The following is a 26,697-nucleotide window of genomic DNA, read 5'->3' on the forward strand; positions in this document are numbered from 1 at the left end:
AAGGATTCCCTATTTAATAAATGGTGCTGGGAAAATTGGCTAGCCATAAGTAGAAAGCTGAAACTGGATCCTTTCCTTACTCCTTATACGAAAATTAATTCAAGATGGATTAGAGACTTAAATGTTAGACCTAATACCATAAAAATCCTAGAGGAAAACCTAGGTAGTACCATTCAGGACATAGGCATGGGCAAAGACTTCATGTCTAAAACACCAAAAGCAACGGCAGCAAAAGCCAAAATTGACAAATGGGATCTCATTAAACTAAAGAGCTTCTGCACAGCAAAAGAAACTACCATCAGAGTGAACAGGCAACCTACAGAATGGGAGAAAATTTTTGCAATCTACTCATCTGACAAAGGGCTAATATCCAGAACCTACAAAGAACTCAAACAAATTTACAAGAAAAAAACAAACAACCCCATCAAAAAGTGGGCAAAGGATATGAACAGACATTTCTCAAAAGAAGACATTCATACAGCCAACAGACACATGAAAAAATGCTCATCATCACTGGCCATCAGAGACATGCAAATCAAAACCACAATGAGATACCATCTCACACCAGTTAGAATGGCAATCATTCAAAAGTCAGGAAACAACAGGTGCTGGAGAGGATGTGGAGAAATAGGAACACTTTTACACTGTTGGTGGGATTGTAAACTAGTTCAACCATTATGGAAAACAGTATGGCGATTCCTCAAGGATCTAGAACTAGAAGTACCATATGACCCAGCCATCCCATTACTGGGTATATACCCAAAGGATTATAAATTATGCTGCTATAAAGACACATACACACGTATGTTTATTGCAGCACTATTCACAATAGCAAAGACTTGGAATCAACCCAAATGTCCATCAGTGACAGACTGGATTAAGAAAATGTGGCACAAATACACCATGGAATACTATGCAGCCATAAAAAAGGATGAGTTTGAGTCCTTTGTAGGGACTTGGATGCAGCTGGAATCCATCATTCTTAGCAAACTATCACAAGAACAGAAAACCAAACAGCGCATGTTCTCACTCATAGGTGGGAACTGAACAATGAGATCACTCGGACTCAGGAAGGGGAACATCACACACCGGGGCCTATCATGGGGAGGGGGGAGGGGGGAGGGATTGCATTGGGAGTTATACCTGATGTAAATGACGAGTTGATGGGTGCAGCACAGCAACATGGCACAAGTATACATATGTAACAAACCTGCACGTTATGCACATGTACCCTACAACTTAAAGTATAATAATAATAAATAAATTTAAAAAAAAAGAAATTATTACAAGTGCAACTTTTTTTTAATAAAAATGCTGTATTAGCATGCAGAAAAAAAAACATAGACACTTTACAAACACGTGCCATTAATCTAGTAAAATATCATGTTTTCAATGAATCTTTACTATTTTAACTTTAACTTACCAACTTTTAAAACTAAACTTCTGAAGTTATTTTAAAATATAAAATGGTCAGTCAGTCAAAGAAACATCTGATATGTTTAGAGATAAAAAAATCACTGTCTCAATTCAGGGTGCTGACAATATACACAAGAATGGAAAATAAATATGAGGATGGTAATTGTTTATAAAGTGTAAATTTGACCTAATACAATTTATTTTTAACTATATCACCGTATAAAAATTAGGCATTATGTTCTTGGAAATATACTGTGGTTGTAGATAAATAATTTTGTGCTTTTTTTTGGTCCATTTGCTCATTTTCATTAGATAAGTTTTCTGTTTATATGATTATATTTTCTATTTTTTGGCATACCAAGATCACATCTTTAATCTTTTCTTCCTTTGTTTAATTCTATTCATAGCATCTTTTTAGCTTATTCTTGACATGGTGCATTCTCAATCCGATGTTAACTCAAACCTTTTAAAAACTTACTTTCAAATTTACAAACACTTAACTGATCTGAAGCATGTTTTTACTCGAATAATCATCAGATTATTATCAAAAGTTGTGGCATTCCTCTTTGATACTATTGAGCATTTGGGGGCTGGGGTATCTTCCAGAACCAGTAGTCATAAATTTCTCACTTCATGTCTAGCTGTTCTTAACTAATCTAGTTTTACAGTGTGAGTCCCATAACTGTGTATTGTTGGTAACATGGGAAAATGCAAAACTAAAAAAAAAACCACTAAAAAATTTTTTTTAATCATTTAACATATTCACAGAAGAAGGTTCGTCATTAATGATACATGATCTAAATTAAACCTGCAGGATTTTTGTCTAAAAATAATGTTGAACAATTTACAATTTATTTTAACATTCACCCCCTTGAATACAGGAGCTAATAGTAGCATTCGCTGGGGGAAAGGGATGAACAGGTTTGGTCTACCTTTCTATTTTTCCATGATTTTAAAGTACACTCACCTCCTCCAAAAGGTCCCCATATGACTCGGCGGATGGACTTCACCCAGTCTTCCATATCATTCTGGGTGCTTGCCATGAGGAGGTAGCTCTCATGATTTGCTGTCATCCGATCTCGATCGCCTCCTGTGAAAACACAGTAACACATGCAGCTGAGGTTGCATCCAGAGATTCCTCATCATCAGCCTACAGAGGAACCCCTGAAACAAAGACTGTGCCTAAGACAGCCCGTACTAAGTTCTACCCAATGAATTGAAATATTTACAATGGTTTCTGAGTGGAAAGAAAAATTTTAAAAAGGAGAGACTCTTATGTTTTCAGGAGAAAGCTGGAGAACAAATGTCATTTTCTAAACAAAGCCTGGGGTTTTTTTGTCCTAGCAACAACCCATAGGTCTGCATCAGTTCATAATCCAATCTATTCACTCGAAGCTGCTGAACAGGGAGAAATAGCAAAAACAAAATGAAAGACAGAGAAGACGGAAAAGTGGTCCACAGAGCTTGGCCTTTCATTTGAAGCAAGCATGAAACAGTCTGAGCTCTGCATAGTGCACACACACAGAGGCCACCAGGACATCGTGATTGGATATGGAAGTTACAGGAAAGAGTAAAGAGCCACATGCAACAACTTTGACCCAGAGGTTCTTCTTTATGCCTCTGTTCTGGAAGAGGAACCTCATCCCCTGAGATCACAACTTCAGGAAGGCAAACGAAGAGGAGGCAGGGAAGAAGACATGCCTGGACAGACACAAAGGCCAGATCAACACCCCCGATGGCTCTCGCACCTGAGGGTGAGCTTTAGGAAACTCTGGCAGTGCCTCAGCAAAACCTTGATGGTTTCTCTAGTATTTTTCCCCAAAGAACAACTCATGAACTTTAAAACCTTTATAATCTCTAATATCAACTTTGAAGTGCTAGACTTCCAAAGCATGTAATTGAATTTCTTAGAAATCTTTTATAGCGCATTTAAGTTTCCCCAGTGAGTTAATTTTCCCACTTACAAAACAGGGATAACCATATTTGACCTTGAAACAGGTCTTGAGGCATGGTTTCGTTATACCTTTTATGTTTAAAGGAGTATTTCTGAAGACAAGTATCAGAGCCTGCACCCCTTCACTGTCTTTGAAAATAGTGGTGCTCACAGAAGGAATAATTAAAGAAATAGAATAGTATTTAACGGGATCCTGATAATATGTTAATATACTAACTTCTAAGGTACTCAAATATCTATCAACATTTAATTTTCATGCAGTGTTGTATACTTGATCCCTTGGGTTGAATTAATTCATATCTGAGTGTTTTGTTTGGTTAAGATGTTGTTTGTTTGTAAGTGGATCTAAATCCTTTCACAAGGAACTTGCAGGCTCCAGTTTACAACAGGCACCACACTCTCTGTTATTTCACACTCAATATGGTTCACACATAGTTCTGAAAGTTACAGGCATTAGAGTTTGTGACCTCTAAATTCTATATGAATGCTGTAGGTTGAGAAGGACAACTATTCTAGCATTGATATAAATTTTTGAAACAGGTGAAAAGTCAGAGAAGTGTGGTAATTTTAAGCCAACCAGTTGAACAGCCAGTATTGGTGCATTACATTTTAATACAACTAAATGGGAACAGAGGAAGGGCTCAAAAAATATATCAAATAGGTTTCCTAATGTTGACAAATCTTTTGAATAAACAAAACTAGCCTCTTCATATTATAGCAAACATCTCACTACTAGGGAAACCGTGATTCTTTTACATGTCTAGTTCCACTCTAGGTCGATCATCAGCGATCCCCAACCTTTTTGGCACCAGGGACCCGGTTTTGCGGAAGACATTGTTTCCACAAATGGGCTGGTGGTGGGGATGGTTTCGGAATGAAACTGCTCCACCTTAGATCATCAGGTGTTAGTTCGATTCTCATAAGGAGCGGGCAGCCTAGATCCCTCTCAGGAGCAGTTCATAATAGGGTTTGCTCCTATGAGAATCTAACGCTGCCACTGATCTGACAGGAGGGGTAACTCAGGCGGTAACGCTCACTTGCCCTTGGCTCACCTCCTGCTGTGTGGCCCAGGGGTTGGGGTCCCCTGCTTTAAACAACTTGTATCTGAAAAATCATAGATTTAGAAGGCAAAGAAAACCCACCTAGAATCACAGTTTTATCTTATATTAGCTGTTTGACTTCCAGGGAGTTATTTAACTTCTGGAAACTCAGTGATCTTTTTTTTAAAAAACATTTTGATTTTAAGTTCAGGGATACATGTTCAGGTTTGTTACACAGATAAACTTGTGTCATGGGGATTTGTTGTAGAGATTATTCCATCATCCAGGTATTAAGCCTAGTACCCATTATTTTTCCTGATTTTCTCCATCCTTCCACCCTCCACCCTCTGACAGGCCCCAGTCAGTGTGTGTTGTTCCCCTCTATTTGCCCATGTGTTCTCATTATTAAGCTCCCACTTATAAGTGAGATCACACAGTGTTTGGTTTTCTGTTCCTGTGGTAGTTTGCTAAGGATAATAGCCTCCGGCTCCATTCATGTCCCTGCAAAGAACATGATCTTGTTCTTTTTTTAATGGCTATATAGTGTTTTGTGGTGTATATGTAACACATTTTCTTTATCCAGTCTGTCATTTGATGGACATTTGGGTTGATTCTGTGTCTTCACTATTGTGAATAATGTTGAAATGGACATATGTGTGCATGTATCTTCATAATAGACTGCTTTATATTGCTTTGGGTATACACCCAGTAATGGGATTGCTCAGTGAGATGGTATTTCTGTCTTTAGGTCTTTGAGGAATCAACACACTGTCTTTGATGTGGTTGAACTAATTTATACGCCCACCAACAGTGTATAAGTGTTCCTGTTTCTCCACAACCTTGCCAGCATTTGTTATTATTTTTGAATTTTTAATAATAGCCATTCTGACTGGTGTGGGAAGGCATCTTACTATGGTTTTGATTTGCATTTCTCTAATGATCAGTGGTTTTGAGCTTTTTTTCATATGATTGTTTGCCACATGTATGTCTTCTTTTGAAAAGTGTCTGTTCATGTCCTTTGACCACTTTTTAATGGGGTTGTGTTTTTCTTGTGAATCGTTTAATTTCCTCATAGATGCTGGATATTGGAACTTTGTCAGATGCATGCAAAAATTTTTTCCCATTCTGTAGGCTGTCTGTTCACTCTGTTGGTAGTTTCCTTTGCTGTGCAGAAGCTCTTTGGTTTAATTAGATCCCATTTGTCAATATTTGCTTTCCTTGCAATTGCTTTTGGCATTTTCATCATGAAATCTTCACCTGTGCCTATGTCCTGAATGGTATTGCCTAGGTTGTCTTCGAGGGTTTTCACAGTTTTGAGTTTTACATTTAAGTCTTTAATCCCTCGGGAGTTAATTTTTGTGTATGGTATAAGGAAGGAGTCTGAAACTCAGTCATCTTGATTATGCTTTATAAATCATTACACATACTTAGTCAATTTTTGTGAGAATTCAACAAAATAAAGTACATAAAAATACTAGCACTATGTTAGGCAAAAGTAGAAACGTTGTAAATATTAAATTTATGTCATTTAATTATCTCTCACCCTTACCTATGCAAAAAGTAAATAAATCGATCCCAGAGATATTACATCTAATAAGTGAGAACAATTAGTCAATAGTAACGGGGATAGTCTAAAAGCGTTATTTTTCTTGATACACATATGCACACCAATACACATTAAAATTACATACTGCACATGTAAATATACCGTACATTAATATGCATATACTTGGCTGTATGACATATAAGTGGTAGAAGTAACTAAATGGCACAATAAAAAGATGCTTCATTTGGCATAGTGCAGTTCTAAAAATTAATTTTGTATTCTGATCCTCTTATATCACAGTATTGAGCCCAAAATATTATCATTTTGAAATCAGAATATTGTAATTATTGTCTTTGCCTGAAGGATGCTTAGCAATTCACAGAGCAATATCCTGCTGTGTCACTCCAGGCCTAGTAATTAGAGTGAGTGGCAGCCGCTACAGTGTGTATCTGCCTGAAAGCAGAAGAAAAATAATGATATGCACAACTGGCCATTATCCCCTGACTTTTCATTTGATGCTTTATCTCTGCCAATGGTGCTGCATGTCTGACGCTGAATCTCATTTAGACTGCCAATCACAGATACAAAATCCCATCTGTGAATTTCATCTATGGATCTAGATCTTCATTCCTCATTTTAATAGCAAGGGGTGGGGCATGATTTAGAAAAACATTTTGTATGATTCTTCGTGTAAATATAGACTTATTACTAAAGGTGTGACTAAACAATTATATAGATATAATTTCTATAGATATGAACTACATACTCTGTACTAAAAATAGGTGATTTCTAACTGAAAGTGCCATCTGTTCTAATGCATAACCCCTCGGTTCTAAGAGCCTGGCACTACCTTGCAAGTGAAGGGGCTTAAAAATAACCTACCAAAGATATGATTTGATAAATGAATAAACTCGGAATTTTGACTTTCAATCATGTGGCTCAAGATTCACTCTCTTCCTTAGCCCTTTATGAGACTTAATGATCCATTTAACCATTTCGAATAAAAAATTCTTTCAAGAGGTGAAATTTTAAAAAGCAATGTTGAGATCTAATTATCACTGGAATGGTGAGAGTTTCCCAGTCTTCAATCCATATGTAATATGTGTGTGTATTATATCACATTATATTCATATTATGTTAACCAGCATACATTCTACTTTCTTCATTTCTGCATGGACATAAGTATCTTATGCAGTTGTAATCTTTTAAATAATACTACTTTAAATGACACTAGATTTGTTCACATTTTAAAGAACACATGTCAGAAAGTAGTATACAACTTTTAGATGTTAACTCTTGTTGGTAGCAATGCTTTAGTGTTGCTGTTAACACATCAAGCATTTATGATTTTGTTAACTAAGTTGACCACATCATTCAATTTTACTTGTTTATATCTAATTGAAGGTATTTGTACATTTTATTGAGATATTCTATATATTTGGATTTGACATAAATTTTTCTTTCTTAAAAATAAAATAGGTCCTCTTAAATAGATGCTTGACATGATCAACTTTTATAAAAATTAAAGTTAGATTAAGAAAAGCTTAATGAATTTAATAGACTAAGAAATGCATAATCAAAAATTAAAAGGTAGGGTAAAGAAATCAATATAAAAAAATGCTCTTATAACTTCAAGGGTGAACTGTTTCCTCATTCCCAACTGCAAATCAGTTGCAAACTAGACTATTGTGCTATCCATTTTATTATAGACTATAGAAAAATATTTTAATCTTCTAAATAGAGTTAATAATTTTCAATCATACAGCTATAAGATCTTATTTTTTTTTTTAAGTATTAAGTATTACTTTCCCCAAACTTAGTCTGGGACTTTATTCGTAGTGGAACTCTAGTGATAAATTGCAAGAATAAAAGTAAATTCTGAAGTATATCAGTGGGAAATTACTGAGAGAAAAAATATTTCTTCCCTTTTATGGTGATCGATACTTGAAAAACAAGCAGAGTTATGTGGAGCACAAGCAACAAATTACAGGCATCTATGGATACTGCCACTTCTTAATAAATAACAACAAAAATCATAAAATAGCACACGATTCACAAAATAAAGCTGGAGAACAAATTGTCCTCACATTCAATATTGTATTTAACTTTTTCATATATAGAGATTTTACTACCTGAAAATTGAAGAGTTTTGGTATGATTTGTTAAGTGATTTTTTTTACACGTATTTCTTCCCCAAGGGTAATTTCAAAAATATCAGCATGGTAAAATTTCAATGCATTTTGTCAATGGAAAAGTTGACAAAATGTATTTGTCTACAATAATATATTTGAATATTTAAAAATCTGTAAATCAAAAAATCAGAATTAATTAAGGTCCCAGTGACAGTAATTATCATTTCATTTGTAGTCGGTACCACACAACAAACACATTACTAAATGTTATCTTCAATTGTTATAAAATTAATTCTACATTTTGATTTCCTCAGTACATACTATAATACTGTTTTACATATTTCTTATATCCCCTACTAGGTCATAATCTGTTTGTAAGAAGAAATTATTCTATAATACGCAGCTAGTTTATGTTTAAGTTCAAAGTAGCTATAAATGAATACTTATTAACCAATTATAAATTGATTGGTATTTATTAATTATAATAAGTTTCTAAAAATTAAATTTGGAAATGATTTGTTGAGAGTCTGTCTCTTTGGTTATAGATATATAAAGAATTGACTTAAAAATTCTACATTCTACAAATTACTACTGACTTGCCTTTCCTCAAACTTTACTGTGAAAATGTCTAAAATGGGAACAGTAAGTAAAAATTCTGCCTTGCTCAAACTGAAAACACAAATACATGCATATAAAAAGTATAGTGCTGGGCACAGTGGCTCAGGGCTGGGCATGGTGGTTTATGCCTGTAATCCCAGCACTTTGGGAGGCCAAGGTGGGTGGATCATTTGGGGTTAGAAGTTTGAGACCAGCCTGAACAACATGGTGAAACCCTGTCTCTACTGAAAATATAAAAATTAGCCGGATGTGTTGGCACATGCCTGTAATCCCAGCTACTCAGGAGGCTGAGGCATGAGAATCACTTGAACCCAGAAGGTGGAGGTTGCAGTGAGCCGACATCATGCCACTGCACTCCAGCCTAGGTGACAGAGTGAGACTCAGTCTCACACACACACACATACACACACACACAAAAGTATTGAGCCAGCCATGGTGGCTCATGCCTGTAATTCCAGAACTTTGGGAGGCCAAGGCAAGAGAATCGCTTCATAAGCGAAGGAGAAATAAAATCCTTTACAGACAAGCAAATGCTGAGAGATTTTGTCACCACCAGGCCTATATTACAAGAGCTTCTGAAGGAAGCACTAACTATGGAAAGGAAAAACTGGTACCAGCCACTGCAAAAACATACCAAATTGTAAAGACCATTGACTCTATGAAGAAACCGCATCAATTGATGGGCAAAATAACCAGCTAGCATCATAATGGCAGGATCAAATTCACACATAACAATATTAAACTTAAATCTAAATGGGCTAAATGCCACAATTAAAAGACACAGACTGGCAAATTGGATAGAATCAAGACCCATTGGTGTGTTGTATTCAGGAGACCCATCTCATGTGCAAAGATACACATAGGCTCAAAACAAAGGGATGGAGGAATATTTAACAAGCAAGTGGAAAGCAAAAGGAAGTAGTTGCAATCCTAGTCTCAAATTAAACAGACTTTAAACCAACAAAGATCAAAAAAGAAAAAGCAGGGCATTACATAATGGTAAAGGGATCAATGCAACAAGAAGAGCTAACTATCATAAATATATATGCATTCAATACAGGAGCACCTAGATTCATAAAGCAAGTTTTCAGAGACCTACAAAGAGACTTAGACTGCCACACAATAATAGTGGGAGACGTTAACACCCCACTGTGAATATTAGACAGATCAACGAGACAGAAAATTAACAAGGATATTCAGGACTTGAACTCAGCTCTGGACCAAGCGGACCTAATACACATCTACAGAACTCTCCACTCCAAATAAACAGAATATACATTCTTCTCAGCACCACATCACACTTATTTTAAAATCAACCACATAACTGGAAGTCAAACACTCCTCAGCAAGTGCAAAAGAACATAAATCATAACAGTCTCCCAGAACACAGTGCAATCAAATTAGAATTCGGGATTAAGAAACTCACTCAAAACCATACAACTACATGGAAACTGAACAACTTGCTCCTGAATGGCTACTGAGTACATAATAAAATTAAGGCAGAAATAAATAAGTTCTTTCAAACCAATGAGAACAAAGACAAAATATACCAGAATCTCTGGGACATAGATAAAGTAGTGTTTAGAGGGAAATTTATAACACCAAATGCCCACAGGAGAAAGTGGGAATCATCTAAAATCAACATCCTAACATCACAATGAAAAGAACTAGAGAAGAAAGGGCAAACAAATTCAAAAGCCAGCAAAAGACAGGAGATAACTAAGATCAGAGCAGAACGGAACGAGATAGAAACATGAAAAACCCTTCAAAAAATCAATGAATCCAGGAGTTGTTTCTTTGAAAAGATCAACAAAATAGATAGACTGCTCCCAGACTAACAAAGAAGAAAAGAAAGAAGAATCAAATAGACACAATAAAAAATGATAAAGGGGATATCACCACTGACCCCATAGAAATACAAACTACCATCAGAGAATACTATAAACACCTTTATGCAATAAACTAGAAAATCTGGAAGAAATGAATAAACATTCATTTGTATGGACACATACACCCTCCCAAGACTAAGCCAGAAAGAAGTCAAATCCCTGAATAGATCAATAACAAGTTTTGAAATTGAGGTAGTAATTAATAGCCTACCAACCAAAAAAAAGCCCAGGACCAGACAGACTCACAGTCAAATTATACCACAGGTACAAAGAGGAGCTGGTACCCTTCCTTCTGCAACTATTCCAAACAACAGAAAAAGAGGGACTCCTCCCTAACTTTTTATGAGACAAGCATCATCTTGTTACCAAAACCTGGCAGAGACACACACACCCACATACACAAAATTTCAGGCCAATATCCCTGATGAACATTGATGTGAAAATCCTCAACAAAATACTGGCAAACTGAATCCAGTAGCACATCAAAAAGCTTATCCACCACAATCAAGTTGGCTTCATCCCTGGGATGCAAGGCTGGTTCAACATATGCAAATCAATAAACATAACCCATCACATAAACAGAATCAATGACAAAAACCACATGATTATCTCAATGGATGCAGAAAAGGCCTTCAATAAAATTCAACACCCCTTCATGCTAAAAACTCTCAATACACTAGGTATTGATGGAACATAGCTCAAAATAATAAGAGCTATTTATGACAGGCGCACAGCCAATATCATACTGAATGGGAAAAAGCTGGAAGCATTCCCTCTGAAAACCAGCACAAGACAAGGATGCCCTCTCTCACCACTTCTATTCAACATAGTATTGGAAGTTCTGGCTAGGGTAATCAGGCAAAAGGCAGAGAAAGAAATAAAGGGCATTCAAATAGGAAAAGAGGAAGTCAAATTACCTCTGTTTGCAGATGACATGATTGTATATTTAGAAAACCTGATTGCCTCAGCCCAAAATCTCTTTAAGCTGATAAGCAACTTCAGCAAAGTCTCAGGATGCAAAATCAATGTAAAAAAAATCACAAGCATTCCTATACATCAATAATAAACAAACAGAGAGCCAAATCATGGGTGAACTCCCATTCACAATTTCTACAAAGAGAATAAAATACCTAAGAATCCAACTTAACAAGGGATGTGAAGGACCTCTTCAAGGAGAACTACAAACCACTGCTCAAGGAATTAAGAGAGGACACAACAAATGGAAAAAACATTCCATGCTCATGGATAGGAAGCATCGGTATCGTGAAAATGGCCACACTTTCCAAAGTAATTTACAGACTCAATGCTATCCCCATCAAGCTACTATTGACTTTTTGCACAGAATTAGAAAAAAACTACTTTGAATTTCATATGGACCCAAAAAAGAGCTCATATAGCCAAGACAATCCTAAGAAAAAAGAACAAAGCTGGAAACATCACACTACCTGACTTCAAACTATACTACAAGGCTACAGCAACCAAAACAGCATGGTACTGGTACCAAACAGATGTATAGACCAATGGAACAAAACAGAGGCCTCAGAAATAATGCCTCACATCTACAACCATCTGATCTTTGGCAAACTTGACAAAAACAAGCAATGGGCAAAGGATTCCCTATTTAATAAATTGTGTTGGTAAAACTGGTTAGCCATATGCAGAAAACTGAAACCAGACCCCTTTCTTACACCTTATACAAAAATTAACTCAAGATGGATTAAAGACTTAAACATAAGACCTAAAACCATAAAAACCCTGGAAGAAAACCTAGGCAATATCATTCAGTATATAGGTAGGCTTCCTGAATAAAACAACAAAAGCAATGGCAACAAATGCAAAAATTGACAAATGGGATCTAATTAAACTAAAGAGTTTCTGCACAGCAGAAGAACCTATCATCAGAGTGAACAGGCAGCCTACAGAATGGGAGACAATTTTTGCAATCTATCCATCTGATGAAGGGCTAATATCTAGAAACTACAAGGAACGTAAATAAACTTACAAGAAAAAAAAAACTATCAAAAAGTGAGCAAAGGACATGAACAGACACTGCTCAAAAGAAGACATTTATGCAGCCAACAAACATATGAAAAACGATCATCATCACTGGTCATTAGAGAAATGCAAATCAAAACTGCAATGAGATATCATCTCACACCAGTTAGAATGGCGATCATTAAAAGTCAGGAAACAACAGATGCTGGAGAGGATGTAGAGAAATAGGAATAATTTTACACTGTTGGTGGGAGTGTAAATTAGTTCAACCATTGTGGAAGACAATGTGGCAATTCCTCCAGGATCTAGAACCAGAAATGCCATTTGACCCAGCAACCCCATTACTGGGTATATACCCAAAGGATTATAAATCATTTTACTATAAAGACACATGCACACGTATGTTTATTGCAGTACTATTCACAATAGGAAAGACTTGGAACCAACCCAAATGCCCATCAATGATAGACTAGATTAAGAAAATGTGGCACATATACACCATGGAATACTATGCACCCATAAAAAGGATGAGTTCATGTGCTTTGCAGGGACCTAGATGAAGCTGGAACATCATTCTCAGCAAACTAACAAAGGAATAGAAAATCAAACACCACATGTTCTCACTCATAAGTGGAAGTTGAACAATGAGAACATGAATACAGGGAGGGGAACATCACACACTGGGGACTGTTGGGGCATGAGGGGTTAGAGGAGGGATAGCATTAGGAGAAATACCTAATGTAGATGACAGGTTAATGGGTGCAGCACACCACCATGGCATGTGTTTACCTATGTAACAAACCTGCACGTTCTGCACATGTATCCCAGAACTTAAAGTGTAAATAACTAAATAAATAAGAAAGTGATGACTGATTTCTCTTTCAAGTAAATATTGACTTTTATTTTGGTCATGTTTTAAAAAAAGTATAATTGTGGTACATTTATTTTTCAGTGATTCATGAAACTTAAAATCTCAAATAGGCTAAGTTTATATTTCACTATCTTTCACATTTCTTGGACTTACTCCTTCGAAAGTGTGCTATTTGTGCTGAGCATGTCAAAGAATGATATAATTTATTATGTTTTGAATAATTGTTTCCCAGATTGCACTGGGAAGTTAACAGGATCTCAATTTAAGTCCAACAGTATATTCTGACTTTCACTTTTGTCAGAGGTTCAGACTCTAGTTACTTCCTTCACAGCATGTAATTACATTCTTCTGATAGAATCTTCCAAGAAATAAAGGTAGAACATTTTCTTGGCAGAGCCAAAGTATCTAGAATTTATGTCCTCTTCTAATTTAGTTTAGTATAGGTTGGGAGATGCGTGAATTCAAAGTATCTGATTGACATAGGAGGAAGGCTGCTATGAGAGATGGTATTTATATTCAGATCAGTGTTACTCCACCAATGCTGATACAGACTAGAATTACAAGAGAAAGCAAACCCTGATGCAATAATCCACAACATGTAGCAAATGGAATACCACTTCTTTAGGAGCAAGACAGGGAGTTTGTTGACTTAAAAATGAACCTAAAACTAAAGGCATATTCTGTCCGGATGTCCCCTAACAGTATGGTTGACTTGAATACTGAGGAAAATTGGTGAGAAGTATAGGAATTCCTAATGGTCATGAAAGTTAAAAACAAGAAGGTCTCAATTATGTTGATAAAGGGACAAAGATTCTTCATATAGAGGAATAAATGTGAAATTATATTGAACTTTATACTCCCTGTAAACATGGTGATAAACCCTCTATTGCAGGGTTACTCAAACTGTGATGAAAACTTCAGTCCGTATGTCTAAGATGACAGCAAATAACCTTGGCAGTACCTGGAAACTTGTTAGAAATGGGAATTCTTGGACCTCATTCCACACTAACTGAACAAAACTGTCAATGGGCTCCTGCAATCTGTGCTTTTAAGATGCCTGCTGGGTGATTCTGATGCATCAGAAAGATTAAGAACCACTACTCTTGTAAGATAATTCGCTATAGCAGGTAGAGGCTATAAATTTTTGAATTCATGTATTTCAGCCACACTCATCTTATTAGCTTGTATTCATGTCTTATTCTTTCAGTGACAGCCACTCAGCCAGAAAGTACTAAGCTTTAAAGCTATGGATCATATAACTTACCTAATTGCCTATTTGCATTGTAAATGATTAACCCTGCAACTAGTTCTGCAAGGACATGTCATTCAAGTTGAGATAACTGAGTCTGGCAAATTACTGAGCCTCATGCATTAAAGATACCATACTTATATCAAAGCAAACATTAAGGTATTTCTCTTTGCATTGGAATACAGATTAATTATACCTCTTTCCCTGATGCCCAGAGTTTGATGAGTTAAATAGGACATTGAATTCAGAGAGACATGCCACTTTTGAAATCTGGATTAAAATGTTCAAATCCATTTTTAAAATTCCCTCAGATCTTACTCATTTTATTGTTTATTAATATTACAAATCTGCAAGACTCATAATATCAGATGACAGTTGCTGGGTGATCTACAGTTTACAAATTACTTTCATATCCTTTGATTCACTTGGTTTTTACAAGAAACCTAGGAGGTAAAGCAGAGCATTCATTCACTTATTCAATACATTTATTGAACACCTGTTGTTATGCCAGTCACTATTCTAGTTCTGAGGATACAGCAGTGAATAAAACAAAGGCAGGAGTTTAGGGGAGAGGTCTAGACCAAAGGCATACATTTGGAAGTCACCAATGAGATGATATTTAAAGACAGGGACCTAATGAGGTCCCCAGATAATACTGTAGCTATGTTGAAGAAAATTTAGTAAGCTAAAAAAGGAAACAAGAGAGGCTAAATGAAAATGACAATCAACAAGTCAGATGCTATTGAGAAGTAAATAAGATGAAAAGTGTGTGAATATAGACTACTAGATTAGGGAAAATGGAGGTCATTAGATTAGGCAACATGTAGATAACTGGATTAGGGAATGAGGAAGTTTTTTGAACAACCTTGCAAGAGCTGTTTCAATCTACCAGATCAGCACAAATGAAATTCTGCCTGGAATGTGTTCATAAGATTATGGAGGGAAACAAACAGAAAGGGCCAGTCCAAACAAATCTTTCAGGCATTTTAATGTATTAAGGAGTAGAGAAATAGGGGCAGCAATGGCTGGATGGGTGAGTTGTGGTACAAGGAGGTTTAAAATGAGAAATATTAAAGAATGTTTATATGTTCATGGGAATTACTCATTGGAGAGGGAAAAACTGATAATTTAGGAGAGATGAGGTTTAAAGATTCATCCATAGTTTTTTTAAAGCTATGCAAAAAAATTCTCACTCTTCTCAGGATCTTTAATAAGGTTTAACAATCCATGTAATTGATTTCACCCCAAAGTATGTTACTTTAAAAACACAGAAAACATCTAGAAAAGAATCATTGAAAGAAAGTAAAATAGCATTGAGCAGGTTTCTTTACAACTCTACCTGGGGGCAAAATAAGGAAGGAAGGTGGTTAAACTCAAATCATTTTCAAAGTTAAATTTTACTATTTTTATTTTTAAACAAGTTTCAATATTTACTGAATAAGAGATCATTGGCAACTTTATTTATCTGGAACAACTTTCTTCACACAGTGTCTCTTAGTGTTAATTGCTATGGATGCTAATTACCCAATTTTACATAGCAGCAATTTTAGAGAATGTGTTTGGGTATACACAAAAGAACTGATATTTTCAAATAAAAAACTATGATAGATAGCACAAAACTAAATTATTCCACCCAATGAATGACAACTAGTGATTATTGCAGTAGTGTAAAAATAAGAAAAACTCTGATTTGGGCTTAAATTTTTTTATCTTAAGCAATTACAATTGGCTTGTAATCAAAACAGCTTAACTGTCCATTGTGCTTTGTTTCCCACAGTTTATGTCTGAATTTTCTGGATTTTGTGAGCTCCAGTGTATACATGTGGGAGAGCAGGATGTGAAATTTGTCTTATGGGACTGGAATTCAAACTCCGCCATTCAGATAAAGGCATGCTGCTTCATAGAACGCACAACATTTGTATAATGTTTCAAATACCTAGTATGGAGAAAAATATTAGTATTTCAGGACCATTATCACTTCCACACCTAAGGATACTTGGGGATATTTTCTTAACTCATTTGATATAAACATATTTCAAATCAACTATGATTTCATCAAGTAAACTCTTCTTTTAACATATATTGAAAATAATGTTCACCCTGTTAATTCTTAAATCTATGTCTAGAATTAGGGGGTCTCACTTAATTCTGATGGGTCTCACCCATTCCAATTACAAGTATTTTAAGACCCTACAAAAGGAGTGGAGGCCAGAAGGCCACAGGTTATTTCCAAACTGACTGTAGACACAGAAGTTCCTATAAAGAATGTTAACCTGTATCTGCTTCTTAATACAAATGCTTGTATACTAATTGTAGGTAATATTAAGTGGATAAAAATCTGAATTTCCTCCTTAAAACTGTGACTTCCAATAATCATTTGCAGGTGGCTAAAACCGTACTGTTGTAGTCTTATGTTTAAAAATGACAACAAATGAGAATAATTTAGAGAATCATCACGAAGCTGAAAAATCTTAAACCATTTCAGCAACTCGTTTCCACCTCTCAAAATAGTCGGCAATGAGTTCCCAAACCTTAAAAAATGGTGACTGTCCTTAGCAAAATAAGGCACAAGGTCTTCAATATTCTCATAAATATCCACTTATCAATAAATACGGTAAAACTTTTAAAAGTCGCCCATTTTTTACATAAAATTGAGAAAACTGATTAGAAATGAAAACTTTAAAATTAAAGAGAAAGGCAAGCTGAAGCGTCTAGAAAATATTGCCAGGACTTTTTCATTGTTTTAATTTTTTTTGTTTTTTTTTTTGGTTATGTATTATTGATGGCAGTGGCCGCTCCAGACAGCCTGCCACTGCCATCATGTGTGTTGTAGCAGGGAGGCGCTGCCAGAGCTGCACAAGCCGGCAGGAGCCAGGGACAAGTGAAGCCTGGGACAAGTGGAAGCCCCACCCCATTCGAGTTAGGGCGGGAGCTCCCCAGGTTTCACCGCAGCCACCCAAACCAGGCTGCAGACCCAGGCCTCTTGCTCCGTGGAGCAGGCAGGAGCCCCGCTCTCCTGGGTGCAGCTGCAGCCATCCAAACTGCAGCTGCAGACACAGGCATTGCTGCACTCTTGAGGACCCGGGAAGGCCCTCCTGCCCTCACAGGCTCGGAAATGCCTGCCCCCGCTGCCTGGCTTCTCCCTGCTGCCTGGCTTCTCCCTGCTGCCTGTGTCCACTCCGATCTCAGAGCAAAGTCAGGGTGGAGCAGGGTACCATGAAAGGCAGCGGGAGGCAGACAGATTCCTGGACCGAAGGGCGCGGGTCCTGGGTGAGGCCCCACCTTCAAGCCAGGGATGACCGGAAGGCTGGGGGCCAGGTTGCCAGTCTCACCGAGGGACAGGAGTGGGAACTTGTGAAGCCTTTTCTGGGCTGCTCATGGCAGCTCATGGACCAGTTGCGTACACTTCCAACCCTCTGAGGCCCATGAAACCCCTGGGCTCAGTCAGAGCTGAGCAGATGATGGGATGACCTGCCTGCAGAGAGGAGCTCCTCTCTCTGCTGATAGCAGGAGTTGTAGTGCGAACAGCTGCAGAGAGGAGCAACACACTCCAGGGACTCCGCTCTTCTGAGAACTGCCGACATGACGGGACGACCTGTCTGCTGAGAGGAGCTTCCCACTCCAGGTTCTCCTCTCTGCTAGGAGCTGAACACTCGTTGGGACACCCTGACTGTGGAAAGGAGCTACCTGCTGTGCGTCTATTGTGAGCTGCTCTGTTGCTCAACAAAGCTCCTCTTCATTTTGCTCGCCCTCCACTTGTCTGAGTTCTTGGTCGCAGGACAAGAACTTGGAACCTGCTGAATGGCAGAGCTAAAAGAGCTACAACACAGGGCTGAAACATACCCCTTAGCTTTCCACGTTGCAGGCAAAGAGGAGAAAAGAACTGTGGTCCCTCGGGGAGCTCAGACTTGGGAGCTCCCCAGGCCACTGCTGTGACTGCCTTTTTGGGGTCCTGTGGTGCCTGGTGTTTTCAAGCTTCTGGGCACCACTGCGTTCGCCGGTGCCAGCCAGAGAAGTTGCTTGCAGTGCACCTGGTCCAGCTGCAGCCTTGCTAAGAGCCAGTACCTGTGCCGGCAGCTGGAGCTGCTGGTCCCGCTGCAGCAGCCAGTGTGTCTGACCATGCAGTGGCCGGACCCCACGCTCACTCACACACTCCATGTCTGACTCTCCCTTGGCAGGCGTGGGATCCAGGCCAGTCAGCTGAGTGCAGCCTGCCAGGCCAAGTAGGAGGAAAAAGCCCAGCGGGCCTGAGCAACTCAGGCAAAGGTGCCACCAGCCAGAGGTTTCAGGCCAGAAAAGCGACACCCCAAGGATCTTGTAACATGATCTTTCATATCTAGTACAAATAACTAATTATTTGAATTCTTATAGCTCTACAATTTTCTAGACACCCTCACTAAATTAAAATTTGATCTTTCCTGCTGATAGATTGATGCTGTGCATTTCATAATTTTAAATTAAAGAGTAATCAGTCAGAATCCACAAGTCAATTCAACCTAGCATTCAATCATTAATTAACACTTAATGAACACCCATGGATTTATGTAGCAGTATTAGAAGTCGGTAAACCAGTCGCTGTTTGGAGGCATCTTCTTTGATTCATATGTAATTACCAACCTAAATTTGGCTAAACTCCGAATACGGATTGACAATTCGACAGGCATATTGCTAAACTAAAGGCAACATTCCTTGGATAAGATTCTTATTACCCAGTAAGACGTGATAGAATATTTGGTTAAATATAATGTAAGAAAAGCCACCAAAGAGGGAATAGATATGTGCAATCTTTCTTAATCTTATCTGATGGGGAGGAACGTGTTTACACACATAGATACACACACCACAAATTAAAAAAAAAAAAAAGAAAACCCATATAAATCCAGTTATTTACGGAAGTTTGTAGTTGAAAGCAAGTTTAAATCAAGGTCACTGTGTTTCTCTATGGTACACTCTGCAAACACCTCAAAGTTAGCAGGTTCAGTATTTTAGATAATGAAAAACCCTAAGCCCACTCAGAATACCTCAAGGAAGCAAGATTTAAACCTTTAACTTCAAAATCAGACCTGGAAGTATAGTCAGTTAAGCTGAATTAAGTAAAACCCAAGATATTTCTTGGCTAAATGATTAGTGAATTGGAATTATTTGGCTCCATTCATTACTTATTATTCTTTAACATGTCCACTAGCTAGACCTAAAGCATATTGAAACTCAGGTAGGGATGACCCTTGATGGTTTACAACATCCTGAGCATTAAAACTAATTTGTTTCCATTAAGGGTGGCTTTCTTTCTTTCTTTCTTTCTTTCTTTCTTTCTTTCTTTCTTTCTTTCTTTCTTTCTTTCTTTCTTTCTTTCTTTCTTTCTTTCTTTCTCTTTCTCTTCTTTCTTTCTTTCTTTCTTTCTTTCTTTCTTTCTTTCTTTCTTTCTTTCTCTCTCTCTCTTTCTCTCTCTCTCTTTCTTTCTTTCTTTCTTTCTTTCTCTCTTTCTTTCTTTCTTTCTTTCTCTTTCTCTTCTTTCTTTCTCTCTCTCTCTCTTTCTCTCTCTCTCTCTCTCTTTCTTTCTTTCTTTCTTTCTCTTTCTCTTTCTTTCTTTCTTTCTTTCTTTCTTTCTTTCTTTCTTTCTTTCTTTCTTTCTTTCTTTATTTCTTTCTTCCTCTCTCTCTCTCTCTCTTTCTTTTATATCTGAGAAAGCTTTTTGTTAGGTAAACAGTTCTTGATACTATCTGTATTTACTTCCCTGACTCCCTTGCTCTGGGATTGTCTGCGGCTGGCTCTGTATTTTGACCAAAACTCACTACTCTTCAGAAGACTTTTCTACAGGGAACTCTTATTCAGAGTTCTACCATTGTCTCTTAGACTGGAAAAACTCCTTCACTATTATTAGAACCATTATTATTACACTTTAGTAAGTAATCCCTTTGGAGAGAAGCCCCCTTTGTTGAGTGTGTCATCTTTTTCAGTTGGGACTCTGATACAGTTAAATTTGCATAAATGACATAAATGTACCTTTTTAATTACAACATTCTCCTCATTCCTAGAAGCCTAAATATCTAGCAACTTCAGTGCAAAGGAAAAACATAATAACTTACAACTAGTTTAATGCTACACCTTCTTAAATTTTATATACTTTCAAGACTGCCAAGGCACTGTGATGAGTACAGAAAGAATATATATTTTCTATCCACCAGGACCCTGTGATCTTATTAAGGAGACAAACCATGAAATGAGGAAGATGACAAAGAAGACATGAACTGAGCAGAGTCAGGTGTAATTATTTATGATACAGAGGTCAGAAGTATCATCTGCTAAGAAAACAGAAAATAAATATTGACTTATGTTATCAGGGAGGATGTTTTGAAAGCAGGGGAATTTGAAAAGTGTTTTGATAAATAGTCCCAAAGTCGAGATGATGGTGTAGATGGGGAGAGGAATATGAGCACATGTGAGGATTATGTGCTTGAAGACCTAGCTCAAGTGTCTCTTCTGCAGTGTAGCTTTTTCAAGTTGAGTTGGTTTCCACGTGCTCTGAACTTCCTCCAGCTTACGTCCAAGCTCTGAGAGGGTTGCCAAAAGAATTCTCTTTTGCCCCTTTTTCCGATTCTTATTTTGCTCTTCTTGTATATTGCCACCTTTTTCCAGGCTCACTGCTTGCAAGTAACTCTCCACTATTAGAGGATCCGCAATACAGGGAGAGTAGCAGCAAGGCATCATTTTTGGGATCAGTTCATCTTAAACAACACTATATTGGCAGGCACCCAACTAATGAACAGCCATGGATACAATGGTAATTAAGACACAATTCTTATCCATAAGTAATCTACTGTCTAATGAGGGAATAAACAAGCATATAAATCTCCAATTTCTAATTCCAATATAAGCAAGGTCATTCTGGGTAAGTAAAACACTTACACATACACACATATACATATAAGCACATATGTACACACATACACACAGATGCTCACACATGTGTGCACCTTTGCTGGTAATTATGTATCAGCCAACAATTCATTTGCAGAGGAGCTAACCCAAAAGAGAAAATGTGTCATGTTGAAGTCATTCAAGAAATCAATTTCAAAAAGAGGATGAAGTGCATAATCCCTGATAAATGTCAAGACAATACGTCTTTTCCTGTGGATATGTCTCCTTAGGTTTTGTAAAGTGATTCAGATGAGATAAATATATTTGAACATTTTAATAAATATAAAATTTTAAATAAAATGAACTAGATCTGTTTGGCTATTTATTCTTAAGTTGGCAGTTACAGGAAAGCCAAATGGTAAGGTGACCACAGGAGGGCTTTCCCTTTTCTTGGAACCTAAAAACATACTAACACTAGGAACATATTAACAACTACAAAGGGGGAAACAGCATTTGAAACTCTGATATGGGAGCTCAGAGTTCAGCTGAGGCTGAGTCCTTATTTCATAGCTAGATGTCTGAACAAGCAAGATTTCATGTAAATCAGATTATTTTTCCCTTCATTTTGCTTCTAACGAAGATGAAATGAATCAATTAGTTCCTTCCATAGTCAGTCTCCATTTTTACTAATGTCTTCCCTTCTGCCAGAATTTAAACTTTTTCCCTTCTTTAAAATAGAAATAATGAAAATGTCTCCCTGATTTACAAATAGAGTGAACTAACAAGTGAGAGGAATCTGCCTAAGATATGAGCTCCTGTTTAAATATAAAAAGATCTCTTCTTTTTGTCTTTCATCCCTCTCTTCATGTAATTTTGTTCATAAGTCAACCTATTACTGACTTCCATGATGCTAATAACTACATTGCCAAATCTTATGATTATTTAAAAAAATCTTAAAAGCTAGTAATGATGAAATTTGGAGATCTATTATTTATTTATGTGAAATATGGGTCAATATAGTGATTTTTGTTTCACTATAATTTTCAGGCATCTTTTGTTCTTAGTTTATGTTAGCTTGTAAAGCTAAAGCTAGGATAGTACAAAATTCAATAGCACCAAAATACTCGGTAATCAAGATAAATAATATTTTTATAATGTTAAAAACAAGTTATCACAGAAAATTCATAATGAGCAAAATATCAGAATTAAGATGGAATCACTATTACTGATTTTTTCTTTTGCTTTAAGCTCCAGTATCACCATGACTGATCCTGGCCTTTTTCATTTGAATATTATCAACCCTAACTAGTACCTTCTTTTTCAACCCCATTTCCGCCAAGTAAGCACACCATCTCCAGCCATATGACATGGGTGACCCCGTTTATTTGACTATAAGGAACAACAGAGTGTTATAAGCAGCTTCCTAATGTGAGTGGTGGGTTTAATTATGCTGGAAAAATCTACAATGTGTACTTTGTATGCTACAGTGGTTGCCATAATTCTGAAATATTTATCATAGGTTTTTACTCTTTTCCATGAGAAGAGTGAAAACTTTTAATAAATGTCTGCATATTCTCTCTTTATTATAAGACACCTGCATTTTACTGCTCCTTCACTAAACAATGTTGTTAGCCTCCAGCTCCAGGTTAAATACAGCTTAGCAGTGACCTTGGTGCCAAGAAAAAATGAGCTGATGGTTTTATTTCAGCTCCTTCTTGGCAGATGTCCAGTGTTCTAATTGGTACCCAGGTGACAGTGCCACGAACAAACCAAGGTGAAACAACTATGAAAAGTAACCCAAGTGCACAATTTGAGATCATCCACATACTTGAAACCAAGCATATAAGGCTTTTTTTGCCTTGCATCATTAAATATGGGGGTGGGAGAAACTGACTGCTTCTGACAGTCCTACTATGCAATTTATTATCATTTAAGGTAAAGTGCTCTTCATATGCATTTAGGAGTAAGGTGCAACAATAAATTAATGTGCAACAGAAGCTTAGGGAGAAGACTGATGCTCAATGGAAAACAAATGCAAGGAAATTCTCTTTCCACACAGAGCTTGTGGAAGCATGGTTCTTCATTCACTTGCAGACATTTTCAGGGAAACTTACTGAGCGAATTGCACAGTGCTGTTTTCCAAAAAGGAAGGAAAAATAGGAACAAGAGAAGAAAGGATGAATGAAGTAAGAAACATGGGGAAGTGAGTATATGGTGTGAACATTGATATAGTATGTAAGAGTTTATTATCACAATTTTTTCATGTCAAAAAACAGATTGTCTTTTCTGAAAGTATAAGAAGATTTGAAAACAATCTCTTGTGCTTAAATGGGATAATGTATATAATATGCCTAGCTTAGTGGCTGGCCCATATGACCTGAAAAAATGCTGGTTAGTAAATCACCTCGCACCCTTCTTTCTCCTCTTTTCAGTAATGTAAAACAAATAATACTTTGCCTTTAGAAAAATAACATTTCCAATACAGTGGAAAGGCATCCTTTCTTAGATTTTGACCCTATCTGTACCTCTATATCCAGACTTCTCTAGTTTTTTTTTTTTTTTTTTTGTAATGGAAGAAAAAAGCAAATTAAATGTAATTCAAATTGCTTTGAGCATATTAAATTAAATTAAATACCAAGTAACCAATCTTGTAAAGTCTTTTGTCCCCTGAGCATGACGTTAGGTTTCATTCTACAATTAAAGGCAACAATCGCATTTGTAATTTGTTTTTTATACCAGTCTGTTTTCGGGTTTTGTGATATGAAAAAGATCATTCACCAACAAAATGCATTTACTTGCAAATTTTAATTCAGCAGATATTTAATAATGCCTGAACAAGAGCACTTTTAGTAGTTTAGCTTCATATAAATTGCCACTTAAGTAACTGTAACAAATCATTTGTTTTGCATATTTTCGCTTTCTTTCTAATTATTTCATCCAATAAAAAAACAAAAAAATTTGGTAAATCCTTGGTATTTCATTTCTGGATACCATATTAGGTAATACAAATATTTCATTCACAGGTAATACAAATTATTATTCACCAAAAAATAATTTTCAGTTTTGAATGTTGCACATTCTCAAAGGCATATTGCATTAAAAATTGGTAGTAATGTGAGTAACACTTTAAATCTTGTCAAATTTCATTTAGTAACATTTCTCAAAGACGTTTGATATAGTTTGTATATTTGTCTCTGCCGAGATCACATCCTGAATTGCAATCCCCAATGTTGGAGGTGGGACCTGCGTGGGAAGTGTTTCAATAATGGGGGCAGATATCTGACAACTTGGTGCTGTTACCATGATAGTGAGTTCTCAAAAAAAAAAAATGTAGTTATTTAAAAGTGTGTTGCACCTTCCACTCCATCGCCCCACCCCCTCACTCCTGCTTTCACCATGTAAACTGCCTGCTCCTGGTTCACTTTCTGCCATGAGTAAAAGCTCCCTGAGGCCTCCTTAGAAGCAGATGCTGCTATGCTTTCTGTATAGCCTGCAGGATCATGAGCCAATTAAATCTCTTTTCTTATAAATTATCCAGTCTCAGGTATTTCTTCCAGCAATGCAAGAATGGCCTAATACAACATTCTTGGAAAAATAGGCTTCATGGCCTAACTAGAGATTGCGCCTGATCAAAAATCATCCAGAATGAAATACATGTGAAAAACCATAGGTTGACACAAGATAAACAGTTTCTTTTTTTTTCCCCCTCTCTGCAGGACTTCCCAAAGTCTTCATATTTAGAAATGTTAAAACTCAAGAAAGGACAATATACAGAGACTCCCTTATATATTTCCGTATGAAACTTTTCTTTGCAAATCATCTTAAGAAACTTGTGCTTTATGGAATATACTTTGGGAAATGTTGATTTTCATGCCAGTCACCATATGACACTGATGTCTGCAGTGCACATAAAAATTATCTGAGGGAAGATTTTAAACAATTGGGGTGCCTGGGTCCAATTCAGATCAAGTGAATCAGAATCTCTAAGGACACAGCCTAGAAAATTATATATTTTTTAAAGCTCTAAGGTAATTTTAGTGTTTTAAATATCCTTGTTTTTTTTTTTTGTATAAAGAATGCTTTAAACTGTAAACAGTTTTAGAGTTGTACATTGTGGCAGCTTTATGCTGCTAATGGAAATGTGAAGTATATTTTTATATGGTTAATTTAGTATAATTTTTATAGATTTTAAACTAAACCATTAGTGTCATTAGATTCTGAGAAAAACATATCAAAATACAACTGCCATATAATAATGTAAGAGCTCTTGGGTGAACAAGCTATAAGATTTTTAATACAAACAAAAAAACTAAAAGCTCAGCTTTAGAGTGCAATAGCTAAGCTGCAGTAAAATCAAATCTAACATGAACCAGTGATCTTAGTGTTGCCCCAGGTCTAGTATTTATCAGAAAATGTTTTTAGATTTTAGATATTTTTGACCAAAGATCAAAGTGTTCAGTTAAGTAGAAAAATTCTTTGACCTCGTTCCCTTCCTAATATGGACTACAGAAGTGTATAAAATTTCTCATTTAAGAAAAAACTCAACATGGTGCTTTTGATCTAGACAATAATTCAGAAGCAGAAATATTTTCCAATTCCATTCTCAGTTGATTATTCTTAAAACATACATGAAAATAATCTGTTTGTTGGAGAAAAATACAAAAAGCAAATCAGGATACATAACAGAATAGTTAATACCTTCACCAAACCTGAGGTTAACTTCAACTAGTAACTTACAAGTTTTCACTGAATTTCAAAACTCTGGTCACATCTTGTGGCTGGGCACAGTGGCTCATGCCTGTAATCCCAGCACTTTGGGAGGCCAAGGTAGGCGGATCACCTGAGGTCAGGAGTTCGAGACCAGCCTGGCCAACATGGTGAAAACTCATCCCTAATAAAAATACAAAAATTAGCCGAGCGTGGTGGTGGGCACTTGTAATCCCAGCTACTTGGGAGTCACTTGAACCCGGGAGGCGGAGGTTGCAGTGAGCTATCACACCATTGCACTCCAGCCTGGGCAACAGAGTGAGACTCCAGTTCAAAAAAACAAAATACAAAAAGCAAAAAACAGATGTGTGATCCAGCCCAAGGGGAACATGTCACAAATGACAGGCCATGATTACCAGACC

General features: G+C 36.7%; 1 protein-coding gene across 6 annotated transcripts in view; it reads right to left on the minus strand.

Moving 5' to 3' along the window:
- The window catches only part of LOC105479670 (Rho GTPase activating protein 24), a 531,861-nt gene that overhangs the window by 81,898 nt on the left and 423,266 nt on the right, over positions 1-26,697 (minus strand). For all 6 annotated transcript variants that reach the window (XM_071092610.1, XM_071092608.1, XM_071092611.1 and 3 more), the window contains one exon: positions 2,384-2,506. In XM_071092610.1, coding sequence (XP_070948711.1) covers positions 2,384-2,506 — 123 coding nt within the window. The remainder of the gene's footprint in view (positions 1-2,383; positions 2,507-26,697) is intronic.

This window comes from Macaca nemestrina, chromosome 3, assembly GCF_043159975.1.
Source record: "Macaca nemestrina isolate mMacNem1 chromosome 3, mMacNem.hap1, whole genome shotgun sequence".
In the NCBI taxonomy this organism is placed as follows: domain Eukaryota; kingdom Metazoa; phylum Chordata; class Mammalia; order Primates; family Cercopithecidae; genus Macaca; species Macaca nemestrina.